General features: G+C 45.2%; 1 protein-coding gene across 1 annotated transcript in view; it reads right to left on the bottom strand.

Moving 5' to 3' along the window:
* Window positions 1–17,827, bottom strand: part of tusc3 (tumor suppressor candidate 3) — a 75,264-nt gene that overhangs the window by 30,824 nt on the left and 26,613 nt on the right. Inside the window, exons 4-6 of the mRNA XM_057332840.1 lie at window positions 13,417–13,557; window positions 2,427–2,567; window positions 1,430–1,519 (exon numbers count right to left, since the gene is read on the bottom strand). Coding sequence (XP_057188823.1) covers window positions 1,430–1,519; window positions 2,427–2,567; window positions 13,417–13,557 — 372 coding nt within the window. The remainder of the gene's footprint in view (window positions 1–1,429; window positions 1,520–2,426; window positions 2,568–13,416; window positions 13,558–17,827) is intronic.

The raw sequence follows: 17,827 nt of genomic DNA, 5'->3' as shown, positions 1-17,827 counted from the left end.
CCCAAAGTACAGTCCATAAAAGTCTTGTAGGTCCAGGTGGAGTCTAAAACTGCACTAGTTTTCTAGAAACATCATCCTGATGCTGTGTGCTGAAACACCAGATGGTTCGTGTCAGTAAAGGAAGTATGTTGGTGATTTAAGCTTTATTTTGGACAACAGTTATTTATAAGAAAATGAGGAAGGTATTGGAGTTTGTAAGTGTGTCACATCCCATGCAAGGCCGTGTTGCAGACGACAACAGGGTATAGAAGTCAACGACTCAAAACATTTCAACTTAAAGCCATTTCTAGCAGCGATTTTCTGATGTCCGTCTAAAAAATCATTATTGTATGTTTTGCAGTACCCGGTCACAAAAATGTCCCACTTTTTAGCGTGAGCAAATTTCCTCACCAGCCTAAGGTGTAATGAAGGTACGATTTACAACAGCCCTAATGATATCTTCAGTACTACACAGGTTAGATGTTACAACCTCACCTCGCTGACTTTAATTTTCCGTGTCATCAGCAATTTCGTTCACCTCCGTCTCAGATGCCTATTAGACGGCTTCGAACTTCCTGCCTTGAGCCTAATGAGGGACGATGATGAAGTTGTACTGGGAAGGATTATGCACTGTAAGTAGCTGATCCCCTTATTTATGTTTTAATAATTAAAAGGCCCTAATTCATTCGAGAGTTCTGATTTTATTGACTGGAGGGATCACTTAGAAGCCAATGAGAGATAAATGCAAAACAACATGTGAGCAAAGCTGCTTTGGATTGCTTCTGCGCATAAATATTTCAGAATTATGCTCGGGGGCGTGAGTATAACATTTTGCTTATGAATGTGGGCTACACCTTTGGTAAGACTTAATATTCACTGGGATTAATGACAGAGGAAATGAGAGGATGCATAACCACTCTTCTCAAGGACGGCTCAGAGTAAGCATGTGGTAAAATGTGTCGAGTAGTAAGGGATTTGGACTGTGTTGTTTGGTTACCACGTAAGAGCACGTTGAAAGAGCGGCATAGAACGTATTGAGTTTACACACAGAAAGTGAAATCTATGAACACAGGCTGTGAGGTCGATGGACACAGGAAGTGAGGTAGATGGACAAAGGAAGGGAGGTTGATGGACAAAGAAAGTGAAGTCTATGGACACAGGAAGTGAGGTTGATGGACAAAGAAAATGAGGTTGATGGACAAAGGAAGTGAGGTTGATGGACACACGATTTAGGTTGATGGACAAAGGAAGTGAGGTTGATGGACACAGGGATTGAGGTTGATGGACAAAGGAAGTGAGGTCTATAGACACAGGAAGTGAGGTCTATGGACACAGGAAGTGGGGTTGATGGACAAAGAAAGTGAGAATGATGGACAAAGGAAGAGAGGTTGATCGACAAAGGAAGTGAGGTCTATGGACACTGGAAATGAGGTTGAAGGGTAGGACTTACCACCTGTCCATTTTGGGGGTTTTTGTGGGCATACGGAGGACCACGAATGTGATTCCACATCTGACCTGAGGTCATGGCAAACACCACACACTGTGAAATAGAAACAAGACAGAGTGAGAGAGATTGCAGCAGTGTGTGTCTGGTGGAAAACAATGATAAAAAAAGATTGATTACATCCTTAAAGCCTGTAGTAAAACTTTCTCGAATCGCCCTTATAATCAATATGGCAAGTAACAAACTTTATCCTTTCCACCTTCAGAAAATTGTTAAAAGTACATGCATTAACAATTAACACTGCATCCAAATTCTGTTAATATGTATATTCTACTATATACTACCCTGTACAATGTCTCTTATATGTTATTATCCCCCATTTTCTGTAAAATAGACTTTATTTTATATATGCATATTTTAGAATCTTTTAGACTGTAAATCTTATTATATTGTATTGTCATTGTGTTGAATGTCTGTACTAGAAGCTTCCAACACCAAAGAAAATTCCTTGTGTGCAAGCACACTTGGCAATAAAGCTCTTCTGATTCTGATTCTTCTTCTTCTGATTCTGAAAAAAAAACTAAGCACTAAGAAAACTTAGCATGCAAATCAAACATTTTATTCAAGTCAGCACTCCGGTGATGACACTTCACCTTTAGCTTGCTTTTGCCCCTTGAGCTCTAGACTTTTTATTATCTCATCACAGTGGGTTTAGATTCAATAAATAGTCCTATTTTACGGTTAAAAAAACTCTATAAATAATTTCCATTTAGGTTTACTCCATGGTCAGCTGGTTTTATTTGATTAAAGGAGCTTATACGGCAATAGCAAAGTGTTGAGGTTGTCGTTGTTGAAGTACTTTGAATACTTTAAGGGCTAGTGAGTGCTGACCGTAGTACCGCTGCCAAGATATGCATTGTTGCTTGATCTGGCAGCTTTTCAAGGGAATGCATGGCCCCATAGTTTAGTCTGAATTAGGGCTTAATAATGATAAATTAGGCACCAGTGCGGCCATGGCCCAGCCAGTCTTGTTATAGATGAACTCCAGGTTGTTTCTGCGTAGGTAGAGGAGCCCGCCGACCAGAGACACAAGCAGAGCCAGAGCGATCGTCCCGGAGTAGTTGGGTGGTCGGAACACCCGAATCTGGAAAACAGAAATAAGAACACTTAGGAACAATTATAATAGCAGATGGCATGAATTTTATTGTTTCATTTAGCCAAGGTTTATAATTGTGCCATTGCTAGCGTCAACTGTGTCACAGCAAGGATAATGATCACCGTCTTCCATCTAATTTGGTTATTAACTTACAACTAGCATGGAATTTGTAATTTCTTAAATTTAGGATTCAATCACAGTTTTTTAATACTTTTAACGAAAAGAAAATCTACAGTTTGTTCTCTGGGGCAGGGGCGTCGCAAGAGGAGGGAAAAGGGTGACTGAGTACATAGGGCCCTGGCATGTGAGTGGCCTCGAAGTTCCTAAAACTATATTTTTATTATTACAATTGTGCACCTATACTGTGCATCTGTGCAACTTCTCTGTTCTCTGCTAATTTTGAGAAGCTTCGGCAGATGTCTGTCATGCCTCACACGAGCACAGCACGCATGCAACTGTGAACTGCACGATAGGCTGTATGAGTGGAAGTGGAATAGACTCAATCTCTGCTGAAGGCATTCTGTTATCACTCCGCTAGAGATCCGTGTATCCTGCTCCGGGTTTTCCATTTCCCGCTCACACAACAGATGATGGATAGTCTCATCGACAGGTAGATGAAGTACAATAGACTTTAGAGTTAGTGCTTGATCCGATAAAAGTAGTATTTGGCTAGTTTGTTTTTAGTATTGATTTGTTTCAGTATTTTTGGAAGCCTGCTTAAAAGATTGAAATCGATCTCGGTGGTCTAAATTAACACCAAATTCGCTGTTCTTAGCCTTCACAAAAAATTGGGCAGGAGACTGTGAGAGTTATATTTAGTAGACAATCCAAAAAACAGTTGGAATTGAATATACAGGGCAGGCTGTTAACTTTAAAACAATCACTTGAAAACAATGTACACCGGACTATGGAACGCATAAAGGGACAAACATCTCGCGCTCTTTGTTTTTGTCTGCGTATTGAGGTCAACTTTGGATATGTACGACGTTGAGGCAGTTCTTCTGACATATTTATTTTATCCCTAATAATATATAAACATTCAATTAAATAATAACATGCTAAAATTAAAAAGGTCATAAATATGTTAGTAATAAAATATGTGCTAGTGTATTTAGGCCTTTTTATTTTTATAAAATTGATAAGAGGGGAGCCGTTTTTTCTTGACATACTCGACTTGGCATTACACTTTTTAAGAAATATTAATTGGTAGTCTCAGTTACAGTCATAAGTGGCATCATAACTACCATTTACATTAGCACTAGTACTCGGTTTTTGACTGTTCAATAGTTAAATGTGTAATGTTTTGGACTACACTGCACAGTGTCTCTATTAATGAAACACAATTCAAATTAAATATAGTTAAACTGTCAGTTCATGTTTAAGGGGATACTGGCGTGATCTATTTATATTTAAGTATATCAGAATTCATACAGAAATGAGATTCAGAGCTGTATTATATCGATTCTGATGTTTCGATTCAATTCACAAGCTCTCGATTGTATTCGATTCTCGATTCGAGTGAATGATTATAGATTTAATACATATCTTATAGATATTTCTAAAAAAGATCAGTAAATATCACACTACAATGGTGAATTAAAAAATTAAATGAAGAGCCACAAACCTGTATATTAAAACTTTAAACACACTTCGGGATATTGAAACAGAACAGGTTATTTTACATTTAAGACACAGTATAACAAACAAAACTTCACAAAATCAGCTGTAAAGAGGGGCTGCAAAAAAACGTTTACAGTCTGCTTTCCAGACAGTGCAACAGTGCAATATTAATTGCAAAGTGTCTACTTTTATGACTAAGGCAGATTCTACATCAAGCTTTATGTTAAAAAAGGTGTGTTTGCGCTAAACAGAACAAGCATGACTTCAGGGCCATTTCACGGCATTGGTTAACCAGTTTTTGCTGAAATAGCGCATGCAGAACCACCGTAATTGTTTAGTGAACTGAATCCCGTGTATCCGCTGACCGCATTGTTTCCTGCATACATTGGCCGCCCTCCACCTTTTTTATTCGCCTTCCTCAAAGCCCGATTTTAAAAGCAGACCCAGAGGGCTAGTAAGTCTAAGACGCATCGGATGCCCAGAATGCCCGATTTATGAGCAATGCGATGCGAGACCCAGAAGGTTGTAAACACGTTTAGTGCCTGACGTTCAAAGCCTTAATGTTTCCCTTCAAAGCGTGTACAACACCCTCATCCGCGCTCCAAATCAGATCAGATTAATCTGGGATAAAAATGGGCGGCTTCACCTATAATTCAGTCTACTCCAGGGGGTGGACGAGCAATGCTCCGATGCGTACGGATCGGTCGACAAAGACTAATAGCTACTTTAGCTAATGTTATGGTAATGAAGTAAACAGAGCAAAAAACTAATAAACTCTTTTGATGTATTCATTATACTTGCCGTCTCTCTACTCTACCCTATGGCTTCAGATGAATGACAATTACGCAGGATCTTGCAGTGTTATTAAAATAGTTCAAATCTGAGATTAAAACATTTTTTAAAATCTAGAGTCGCAAATTACATTGCTGGTGTATTTTTTTATAAGATACATCTGAAAAAACAATTTTCTCAGTGTAATCTAGTTCTATTCTTGCTATCCCATTCCTCGCATCAAGCGCCGCAAGCGAGAGAGACGTCTGTGTTTGATTTGTAATTTGCAACGAAGTCAGCTGAAACCATTAACAGTTGATGACATTCTTTTAATTATTTCACGTATTTCTTTTATATGTGATTTATGAAATGTGTTAATGTATTAAAATAGTTGTTCATATGATATTAACAATAGTTATCTTTTTTCTGTTCAATTATTGCTTGCTGCATGAGAAAATAAATGCTTTCTTGTACATGCATGCATCTACGTTCGGGTTCGGGTCGCAGTGTGTATGTCAGACGGGTAGGGTCGGGTACGGAATGAAATTAGTGCTGTTGTCAGGTGACGGGTCGGGTGTTCTTTTAATTACTGCGGGTGCGGGTTTACCAAGTAGGACCCGTGCAGGACTCTGCCACACGCTGCTTTCTAATCGGAGATCGTTCGGTTGGAGGAAAATCTTCCTTAAAAATTCCATTTTTATCGACTCTGACATAACTCAGCCATTCCCTTAAGGTGATATATCCCTCAAATGACTTATTCAAAAGTATTAAAGCTCAACCTGAGTCTTAATAAGGTGACTGAATTAGTGGCGGCGCTCCGAGGCGCTCATCTGGAAACGCATTAGGGTGCTGGTAATATTTTTCTCTGGAGGGAAAATCTATGTTAACATGATGGGTAAATCAGATGTTATCCGTCTCCATTTATTGGAGGAAAATCCCACATCTGGGTCTGGCTTGTGTAAGCCTAGTTCCACCTTGAAGACCTCATGAATCTCTCATTGATCTCAATATAATTAGAAGAATTATTGCTTGATTTTCCAAGAGGGCCGGATTAATAGAAACACAAATTCCCTCTTCCGAGACAGAGCGAGGATTATAGAAGCTATATTAAAACGGTTGGTGTGGGGTTCCCTTTCTGTCGGTCTCTCAACATTGTGTCGAGCCGACAGATGGGGTTCGCTCTTGAGAACCTATCAACTTCTGACTAGTTTAGAAAAGGCCAATGAAATTGGCGAATGAAATTTGCATGCCGGACTCAGCCCCCGGATATCCGGGTATAAAAGGGAGATGGCGTGCTGCATTCATTCACCTTTTGTTCTTCGGAGCCTTCACACTGATCGACTTCGAGACTTCAATCTCTATGCCGAATTACTGCCGGAATCTTATGACGTTCCTGCAGCGACTTTCCCCTGGGCGTCTCGGCAGTTCCAGAAGTGTTCGAGTTTTTTCTCTAAAAGAGCAAATTTCACTTTTCAAACTTCAAATTTAAATCACGCTGTTCTCATGGGTGCAACACACTCATCGAGGAGGGATACGGACACGATGTCCGCTTCCAGTACGCTGGGGCAGATGACTGTGGATGACAATTCAGACGTTGCGTCACAGGTGGCTGTGTTGCCACGGGACTCAGCCACCACCTCGTCTGCTCCCCGTTCCGTGACGGCAGGACTACGGCCCTGCCACCCGCTACGGCAAGCAGCGAGGGTGATATGAGGACTATTGTGAGCATTAATCCGCCAGCCGCTGGCTCACGGACCGTTCGCACCTCGTCTCGCTTGTCTGACCGTTCCCCAGGAGATGGTCCCATTGTCTTGTTCCTCAACCACGTATTCGGACACGATGCGTGATGATGAGATGTCTCTTGCAGCATCGGGGGGTGACGTACTGCCATCCGACTCCGACGATTCCTCGGGCTCCCTCCCTCGGGGGGTCGAACCCAGGAAGAAGCGGACGTCGAAATGTCAGCCATGCTTTCCCGGACCGCCGTGAGCGTTGGGTTGCAGTGCCCGCACTGTCTATCCCAGCACTCACGGCTGGCTACATGGCACCTCGGGTTTGAGCTCCAAGCCTCGCCCGCCCCCAGTGCCGTGTTTTCCGGAAGTGCATGAGGAACTTAGTAAGACCTGGAATGCCCCCTTTCCGGCACGTTTCACGTCAAACAAAGTTCTGTCACCCTCTCTTCCCTCGAGGGTGAGACAGCTAGAGGATACGTCGATGTCCCCCAGGTGGAGTATGCCGCCGGGGTGCACTCGTGCCCGCAGGCGGCGGCCACCTGGGGGGCTCGACCTAGACTCCCGTCCTAAGCATGTGGGGTCTCGGCATCTCTGGTGTCGAGAGCTTACATTGCGGCGGACCAAGCTGCCTCCTCTCTCCACGCTATGGCTCCTGCCAGGCCAAGGCGTTGAGAGAGCTCCACGAGGGTAAGACCGACCCAGCGCTTATGCAGGAACTCCGCTCCGCCACCGACCTCGCTCTACGGGCGACTAAGGTTACCACGCAGGCCCTTGAGAGACACCTCTGGCCGAACCTTGCACAGATGAGTAACGCCGCTTTCTCGATGCACCCATCTCGCAAGGGGGGGGGGCTGTTTGGTGATACTGAAGCAGACAGAGGATATCAAGCATATCCTCCCCCGACGCGACTCGGCCGCGCTCGGCCGTCGAGTCCTGTGCACCGTCTGCTTCCCAGCAGCCCTGGTCCTCTTCGACGCCCTCCGGCTTTGGCGCTCCCCACTCAGGTGGCCCCCCCGGAAGAGACATCGAAGAGGAGACCATCGCCTTGTCAGCAGCCGCGGCGAAAGCAGAAGCGGCCCTCATGGGAAGACCCCAGGGAGATCGAGGCTACCATCGGGCCCGACCCCAGCCACATCGCTGGGGGATCGGATAGGGACGGTTCCTGCCCCGTCTCACTATCTGCTGGCCCCCTCCGGGGGCAGCGCCCACTTACTCACAAAAAGAGTTTCCTCTCTCTCTGGGTCATTACAGCCGCTCCCACTCTCGGCATGACAGTGGACAGCAACTCGACGTTGTGCCATGGCGAATCGCAACGTTGAGTATAAACACTAGCCCTCAGCACTCTGAGTCAGACAGTGCGTTGAGCTGCATAAACGCCAGGCAGGAAAAACAGCACAGCCGATCTCCTCCCCGGGGGCCCTCCCCCGGCAAGGGATCCGTATTGCTGGCCATCAAACCACCCCCCGCGGGGACGATGAAGCAGATCAAATCCCTAGGTCCCCTGTCTCGGTTCCTGGGAGCCTGGCTTCGGCTTCCCAGGCCATCAGGTTGGCTAGGGAGTACGATCCGTCTCGGCTACGCGATCCAGTTCGCCAGACGGCCTCCCAAGTTTCGGCGCATCCTCTCTACTTCAGCAGCCCGTCCGTGCGATCGAGCCCGTCCCACCAGCCGAGATGTTCAACGGGTTCTACAGCCCGTACTTCATTGTCCCAAAGAAAGGCGGGGGGCTGCGCCCCGTCCTACATCTGCGTGTCCTGAACAAGCACCTACACAAGCTGCCGTTCAGGATGATCATGCAGAGGCGCATCCTGACGTCTGTCAGATGTCAGGATTGGTTCATGGCACGCGTACTTTCAAGTCTCGATCCTCCCTCGTCATAGGCCGTTTCCTGCGGTTCGCTTTCGAGGGGCGGGCATATCAGTACAGGGTCCTCCCCTTCGGTCTGTCCCTGTCTCCACGTGTTTTCACGAAGATCGTGGAAGCCGCCCTCCTTCCCCTCAGGGAAAGAGGTGTGCGGGTACTGAACTATCTCGACGACTGGCCATCTTGGCACACTCGCGAGATCTTTTGTGTACACACAGGGACCTGGTGCTCCGGCACCTAAATTGGTTGGGGCTACAGGTCAACTGGGAAAAGAGCAAGCTCTCCACTGTGCAGAGCATCCTCTTTTTCGGTATGGAACTCGACTCTGTCTCCATGACAGCGCGACTGACAGAGCGCGCCCAGTCAGTGTTGAACTGCCTGAAGCTTTTCAGGCAGTCAGCGGTCCCCCTGAATCAATTTCAGAGGCTCCTGGGATACATGGCATCCTCGGCCGGGGTGGTCCCCCTCGGGTCGATGCACATGCGACCGCTCCAACACTGGCTACAGAGTCGGGTTCCTTGGAGAGTGTGGCACACTGGCAGGAGGCGTATGGTCATCACGCCTTTCTGCCGACGCACCCTAACCCCCTGGTCTCCCATGACCTTCTTGCGGACAGGTATCCCCCTAGGGCAGGGGTCAAGGCACGTCGTGGTGACAACGGATGCCTCCCTGCAGGGTTGGGGTGCCGTGTGCAACGGGCACACAGTGTCGGGGCAGTGGAAGGGCCCCCGCCTGCGTTGGCATATCAACTGCCTAGAGTTGTTAGCTGTGCTACTTGCACTGAGGAGGCTACAACCTCTCGTGCAGGACAAGCACGTGCTGGTCCGGTCAGACAGCACAGCTGCCGTGGCGTATATCAATCGTCAGGGTGGCATTCGCTCACGGCAGCTAACATGACTCACCCTGCGCCTCCTCCTCTGGAGTCAGCAGGTGATCAGCTCCCTGCGAACCACACACATCCCAGGCGTCCTGAACCAGACAGCCGATGCGCTCTCTCGTCAGTCGACGCCTTGCGGAGAGTGGCGACTCCATCCCAGCGCAGTCCGGCTCATTTGGGAGCAGTTCGGCGAGGCACAGGTGGACCTGTTTGCCTCCCCGGACTCCACCCATTGTCCGCTTTGGTACTCCCTGACCGAGGCATCCCTCGGCACGGATGCCCTTGCGCACAGCTGGCTGTGGGACAAGCGGAAGTACGCCTTCCCCCAGTGAGCCTCGTTGCACAGACCCTGTGCAAGGTCAGGGAAGTGGAGCATCAAGTGGTACTAGTTGCGCCTTACTGGCCCAACCGGACTTGGTTCTCAGAGCTAAGACTCTTGACAACAACTTCCCCCTGGCCGCTCCCCCTGGCTCAGAACCTGCTTTCCCAGGGGAAGGGGCACATTACGGCATCCCAGGCAGACCCCTGGAACCTCCATGTCTGGACGGGATGAGGAGATCCTGAGTGGCCCACCCCCTGCGGTAGTTGGGACATCACTCAGGCTTGGGCCTCGGCCACTAGGCGGCTATATGCCCATAAGTGGCTCCTCCTCTCGTCCTGGTTCTCTTCTCTGGGTGAAGACCCGCGGAGTTGCTCGATCGGGAACGTGCTGTCCCTTCCTCAAGAGAGACTGGAGAGTAACCTCTCCCCCCTCCACACTGGGAGTGTATGTAGCCGCTACGGCTGCTCATCACGACCCAGTAGCTGGGAAGCCTCGGGGACAGCACGACCTGGTCATTAGGTTCCTAAGGAGCGCGAGAAGGCGACCTCCTCATCCGCGCTCCATACCCTCTTGCGATAGGTGGCGGGCCTCAAGAGGCCCCCCCCCTTCGAGCCCCTCGGAGCTGCCGCTCTTTCTCACCTCATGATAAAGACGGCTCTCCTGATGGTGCTCACCTCCAAGAGGATAGGGGACCTACAAGCACCCTCCGTGTCCACAGATTGCCTAGAACTCGGGCCCGGTGATTCTCACGTTATCCTGAGACCCCGTCCCGGCTACGTGCCCAAAGTTCCCACCACTCTCCCGAGAGACCAGGTGGTGAACCTGCAGACCTCTACTTGGACCGCACACAGATCTTCAGAAGCTCTGAGCAGCTCTTTGTCTGTTTTGCAGGTCAGCAGAAGGGGAGGGCTGTCTCCAAACAGAGGCTGGCGCACTGGATCGTGGATGCTGTCGCTACGGCATACCGATCTCAAGATCGCCCCTGCCCATTAGGAGTGAGGCACACTCCTCATGGGCACTGGCTCAGGGCGCCTCTCTGGCAGACATCTGCAGAGCTGCGGGTTGGGCTACGCCCAACACCTTCGCAAGGTTCTAATACCTACGCGTGGAACCGGTGTCAGCCCGCGTCCTGCAGGGCAACGTGTAGGATCGGCAGCCGGTAGGGCGTACGCCTGTGAAAGCCCTTCCTCTAGGGGGGTCAGCGGCTATTTACGCCTCCCTTCTTTCCCCACTGGGTAAGGAACAGGCATTTCATCCATCACTAAGCACCTTCCTGGGGGCAGGCTGGGCAGAGCAGCCCTGCCCCATTAGGCCGGGGAACAGTTGAGTTATTTACCACATAGCTCTAACCGGACCTAGTGCTCCAGACGTGGTAACCCTCCCCGTGGGCGGGTCCGTCTGATGTATCCTTATGAATGGTTCCCACCTCGGCAACCCATGACCTCCCTAGGTGGACCTCCACCTTGCGGTTAACTGCTTCAGTCCGCACGTTTTCCCATGAGTTCTCCCTGATTGGTGAGACCATGTGGTGTCTCCTCTAATTCCTCCCGATGGCAGGATAGTGGTCATTGTAACGTTTTTCCCCGGGGGGATTAATGCTTACCCAGTGGCCCTTACGGTGCCGGGCGGCTTCTCGCTGTTAGAGAATCAAGGCCTCCATTCGTGACGGCCGGTGGCAGGGGCTTCCCACCTTTTCTTCAAAAGCTCTGGGACCCCCTACCTCTCCACTGGACGGTTACAATTCCGCGCTAGCGCTCACATCTGACTCACTCAGGCCAGTCAACGTCGCTCCGCTGGAGATTGTGACGCGGCACAGTGCTGTGGCATTTTCCATAGGAACCCCATCTGTCGGCTCGACACAACGTCGAGAGACCGACAGAAAGGGAACGTCTTGGTTACGGATTTAACCTCAGTTCCTTGATGGAGGGAACGAGACGTTGTGTCCTTCTTGCCACAACGCTGGCCGCCCGCCGCAGCGGTCGAGGGATGCTCAGGCTCCTCAGACCAAAAGGTGAATGAATGCAGCACGCCGTCTCCCTTTTATACCCAGATTCACCGATTTCATTGGCCTTTTCTAAACTAGTCAGAAGTTGATAGGTTCTCAAGAGCGAACCCCATCTGTCGGCTCGACACAACGTCTCGTTCCCTCCATCAGGGAACTGAGGTTACATCCGTAACCAAGACGTTTTTTTGACAGAACTGAAGAAATCTCTTACTCAACAAAGCAAAAGAGGTTTATTTGTCTACAGAGCAGACTAATGTTTTGATTATTCTTGGAGAAATGTCAGATATAAAAAACATTAAAGAAGTAAGTCAAGATTTCGGCATCTGTTACACAAACACTTATATAACTCTTTATAAAACTCTGCTTAAGGCTTTATCAAAACCTATCGTAAATGTCATAATGAGGTTGCCAAGGATACATTTTCCACAGGCTAAAACACAGTCTCACATAGTGGATCTGACAAAAAAGCTCTTGACTTTTTCTAGACAAGAAACTGCCCTTTCGACAAGAAACCACAGATTATGTAAAGTGACCAGTCAGGGTTCGTTTTGTTTTTATGTAACATTTATGGACAAGTTTACCTTAAAAAGATCATTTGTACTGAAAACTGAAAAAGCGGAAAATGGATATAGAATTTTTGTCCCGTCCTAAAGAAACAAGTAGAGACTATTTCACAGACATAACTTTGAAAACAAAGCAGAATACAGTTCTGCTTGTGGACACATTAAATTGTTACCAAGCGTATGTGCACAAGAACATTGTACTAAAACGGAAACTTTTTCCTTTGTGTTTTTGAAAAACTTTCAAGGGTCTGCATAAATTACCTGCGCGTCTTCTACAGAAAAATCATTTTTAACCAGTTAAAAATGGTGTTCTTTTTATTTTAAGATGCTAGAAAAATTTACATTTAGACATTTAGCAGACGCCTTCATCCAAATAGAAGAATCGGGAACAATAAAGTGAATCATAAAAGACTCTTGCAAATCCAGTCATTAGTTTCTAATTTTGTGTGTAGTATGCCCTGTGTGTAGTATGTTTTGTGTGTAGTATGCATCCCCTGTTCCAAGCTTTGTGTGTAACATGTTTTGTGTGTAGTATGCACTGTGTGTAGTATGTTTTGTGTGTGGTATGCAACCCATGTTCCTAGTTTTGTGTGTAGTATGCACTGTGTGTAGTATGTTTTGTGTGAAGTATGCAACCCCTGTTCCTAGTTATGTGTGAAGTATGTTTTGTGTGTAGTATGCACTGTGTGTAGTATGTTTTGTGTGTAGTATGCAACCCCTGTTCCTAGTTATGTGTGAAGTATGTTTTGTGTGTAGTATGCACTGTGTGTAGTATGCAACCCCTGTTCCTAGTTTTGAGTGTAGTATGTTTTGTGTGTGGTATGCAACCCCTGTTCCTAGTTTTGAGTGTATTATGTTTTGTGTGTAGTATGCACTGTGTGTAGTATGTTTTGCGTGAAGTATGCAACCCCTGTTCCTAGTTATGTGTGTAGTATGTTTTGTGTGTAGTATGCAACCTCTGTTCCTAGTTTTGTGTGTAGTATGCACCAAGCAGTCATTGAACGTTGGATGTAACATCTATAAGGCCGAAAGTAAAAGACATTTGTAGTCCTGTATTTAGTCTTTGCATGACTGCAGACGTACCTGCACATCGGTGCGGTCTGCAATCCACTTGGCCAGTTGCTCAGAGGCGAAACCAATCCGCTGAAGGTCAAAGGTGTCCGCCCGCTTCGGCTTCCCTTTAGCTGGGAAATGCATGAAGGTGGGGGCAGAGTTCATGTTCAGCTGGAGGACAGAGTTGGGGAAGAAGGGCAGAAGATAAGACAAAACAATGAGAAGGTGAAGAGCAGAGGGGAGCGAGAAGTGATGAATACAGAGATGTGGAGAGGGGAGGGCGGGGAGTGATGAATAGAATAGAGACAAGAGCACAAAAACATTAATATCTACTAATAAATCAATAACGCAGCAGGAACAATGTAATGCACACTGCAGAGATTTCTTTTAGTAAGGGGACAGGAGCAATTCAAGAGCCTCCAGAGGGAGGTGAATTACTCGCTACATAAATGAATGTCTGAGGCGGGAAAAAGAGAACAACAGGGAGGAGAATTCAGAAGAAAGTGTGAATATGCGAGTATGTGAAAGACACAACAGCAGAGGAGAATTAATGATTGAATAAAGAACAGATAGACAAAGTCTTACAGGAACAGTTCCATTTATATTTTTACTTCATACACTTACGGAAAAAAAAACAAAAGGCACAATACAGTATGTATGATTGTTGCATTCAAATATCCCCAAAATATTTCCATAAAAGTGTAGTTTACTTGTGTTCTTACATTATCCCAAGTGTTCCCAACAATGTTTGAATCCAGAGGAATTTAGTTTTAAGTCCCTGTAATAAATCTAAATGTATCTCCATTGGCTGTCAATGTTTAAACGTCAATTTTACTCATTTTACATTCATAAACATGATATGTGAGACCGGTCGGGTTGATCGACAGTGGAGGTGAAGACTCCCATCATTCTACGCTCCTTCAGAGCGTCATCAAGCTACGTCTTTATTATAGCTTTGCATCAAAAAATAACATATCGTGCCTTTAACCATGACTTAACAATAGCAAACAATGGGTCTCATTCACTAAGCATGCATACGCACAAATTTGTTCGTGAAACCTGTGTATGAAACGCTTTCACGAATAAATCATGATTCACAAAAACTTTCGTACTAAAATTTATTCTAAATATAATAGAAAAGATAGGAACAGTTGAAAGCACACGTACGCAAAAATCACCAGTCTCTTTCTTTCCTTCTCTCTCTCTAAGACAAAATGATAAAATGCATGTTTCATCTTAGGATAATAGTTATATATTTGAAATGTTATATATATGTAACTATGCGTAGATGTATATTTAATAAAAAATATTATTTCATCATATACAGTGAAAGAATAAGAAAAGCTGCATTAGGGCCTGATCAGACAGAATGCGTCTTTTGTTGTGAGACACGCCTCTTGAATTGTTTTCAGTTGGCAGGGAGCGTTTTGCGCGCTGCTTATGCACGCCGGGCGCCTCGCGGTTCTGCCGCCTGCTGCACCTCGCGTTTTAGGCGGAGTGCACCGAGCGCCCGAAGTTGAAAAAAACTCAACTCTGAGCAGAAAAGAGCTTGACGTCATGTGCGCTTTTTTCCATTGTCCAATCGAATGAGTGGAGAGGCGGGGCTTCCCTTGTGGCAACGGAAGTTTACAGATGCTCGGAACGCCTGGAGACACGGAGAAGAAACTTGTTGTGGCTGTTTCGGGTTACCTAGCAACATACAAAAAACGCGGCGCGCCTCGCGTTTTCGAACATGAAAAGCGCGTTCTGTGTGATCGTACCCTTAGACTATAGCTCGAGCTGCGCTTTTACAGCTGGCTAAGGAGAACTCTGCAAAATGTTTAAAAGGTGCTTTATTGTGTACGAACAGACTTTGAGGACTGTGCACTTTGAATAACTTGCGAGAGCGCATCTATAGACAGCGTCACATGGGGTTGCCTGGAGTAACTTTGACTTAAGTGACGACAGGTGGTAAAGGAAAGGTTAGGCGGAAAGCCCTAATATGGAGATGGCCTGGGTGTGTTTTATGCAAATGACTAAACTCGTGCACACGGCCGCTCATTTAGAATACTCCAAATTCACTAACAGGACGAGGTTAAGAACAAATTCATGTGCGTACCCACGTGGAGTGAATTAGGCGGAAAGTTCATGGGAGGTTCAAATGTGCGTATAAATACGAAAAATCTACGCAATTATTAGTGAATGAGACCCATTGTTTTTTGGATTTATTTGTAGCCAGTAAGTAATCACAAATAGTACCAATCACAAATTTACTATGATCTCACAAAAACAAACGTTGAAAAACACGGAGGACGTGTTTGAGGGCCAACCCAGAAGTTAGCGTCATACTAATCCTTGACCAAAAGCCTATGGATTTTTCCCATAGACTTTTGGAAGATTGTAAAAGCTCTGTGATTAACAAAAATGTATGATATTTACACGTTTTGTCCATCAAGATAATCTTTGAAAATTAAAACAACAAGCCTAAATACAATCACCAGAAGTAAGAGCTAATGTAAGGCTACAAACAGACTAGACTTCGGTCGCTTGATATCAACGTCACCACCACCAAGCCTCTGACAACTCTTTTAAACTTTATTAAATACGTGTTCCCTGGTAAGAAATTACTCTGTGAATAAATCCCCATCCACATTTTTAGAAAGATTTGTGCCCATGTTGCATTATTTGTTGGATTTATATGCGTGATGCAATCTAATGTCCTGCCAAAATATGTAATCGCTTTGGCAACCGCTGTTTTTCAGACACAATAAAGCTTTAAAAACAGCTTAAGCTGGTTATAACGGCTGTGTTTTAGGTCATAGATTAAAACGTGAAAATATTTAGAATTAGGTTTGTTAACCCTAGATGTTATTTCAGGCAAATAACCAAAAACCCATTTAAAAACCCATAGACTTTGGGGCGATGGACTGAAAGTGCTAAAATGCTCACTCGCTTCCGGAGTTTGCATACAAAAATGTAATACAAATACAATCTGCTAACACTTTTGCTATAATAAAACCATGGTTAATTTTCCTAAGGGTGAAATTTTAACCCTGAGCACTACATCCTTATTTTATGATTACAATTCTAATAACATTGTGTGGCATCACAAGACTTAGAATGCAGTGCTTTTATTTGTGACTTGCTACATTTTTATTAAAGTGTAAATATGCATTTTCCTCGCATGGAAAAACACAACCTGAACATTCTGCCTTTTCTGAAATAAAGACTATAATACGGGGATTAAATGACATGAGGTTGAGTAAATGAGGGAAAATCTGGCTAAGTGATATTCTTGTAATTACATGTAATTTCAATCACGGGGCATAATTGTGTAATCGCTGTCGAGAAACCCGTCCCTTAAAAACACTGGGGAACATTAATAACTAGCACCTCTAGCACACATCTGTTTATTAGCATGCTAATGGACTGACTAATACTGCTGTCCTCGTGCTCCGGATGAAAACACATCAAATCAACATTAACCCACATGTCCTCTAAGAAATGGCTTTGGTAGAGATGAGCGACACTGTGGGTGAGTCTCAGTTCACCAGAAATGCGAAATGGCAGCCGAGCTGTATTTTAAGCATGCAAAATTATTTAAGACCTTGCGACAAATATGGGCAACAGAGCTCCTGTTTTGAATAAAGAATAAATAGTCATTCATAAATAATGCAGAATTTCTAAACAGATGCTTTTGTTAACGCTCTTCTGCATTCTCATGCATATGAAGTGGAGTGAATGGGACCCTTTATTTGCCATAGGTATGATGGGAAATATCAATACTTGTGCTGCCTAATAAACAGTTTAGTGGTGTTAACTCCTGTTCTAACTATGCAAAATACTACATATTTTATTGGATGGTAATAGCCCTATAGTCACACTGGACTGATGGTAATACTGGTTAAACATGCAATGGTAACCCAGAGGTATAGGTTCCAGATTCATGAGCTACTACAATTGTGTTCCTAATAAATTTGACAGATACAGCTCTGCAGACAGTAAAACGTGACTTTGATCAAGCACAACACCAACACCGAATGGTGAAGCAGAAAAGCTATGAGCGTTTGTTCAATTAATGTGCGTGTTTTGTGTCATAAAGATTGTCGTCTCTGTAATTCGCCTGAGAAAAGCGTGGCATTTCATTGCGTGAAAAATAGACGGGGAACGATTTTCGTTTAATTGTTCTGGGTGCATTTTAAAATGTAATTCCTCAAGTTGTCAGTCTCTGAAAAATAAGCAGTTAAGGTCATTTTTGTATGAGTGTATGAGAACAGATCTACAATACCGTTCAAAAGTTAATGGTTGCTTGTCATGAGCTTACAGACCTTTATATCCTAAGGCATAAGTTTAAAATTAGTTAAGCAGAAAATATATACTGTATACAGACCACTTTGTAAGATGTAAACAACGCTGGTCCAGAAGAACGTCCTTTTTCAGTTTTTAACAAACATTTAAACAG

This window comes from Triplophysa rosa, linkage group LG4 (assembly GCF_024868665.1).
Source record: "Triplophysa rosa linkage group LG4, Trosa_1v2, whole genome shotgun sequence".
In the NCBI taxonomy this organism is placed as follows: Eukaryota; Metazoa; Chordata; class Actinopteri; order Cypriniformes; family Nemacheilidae; genus Triplophysa; species Triplophysa rosa.
The sequence above is the reverse complement of the archived record's forward strand: the minus strand, read 5'-3'. Positions and strand labels throughout refer to the sequence as shown.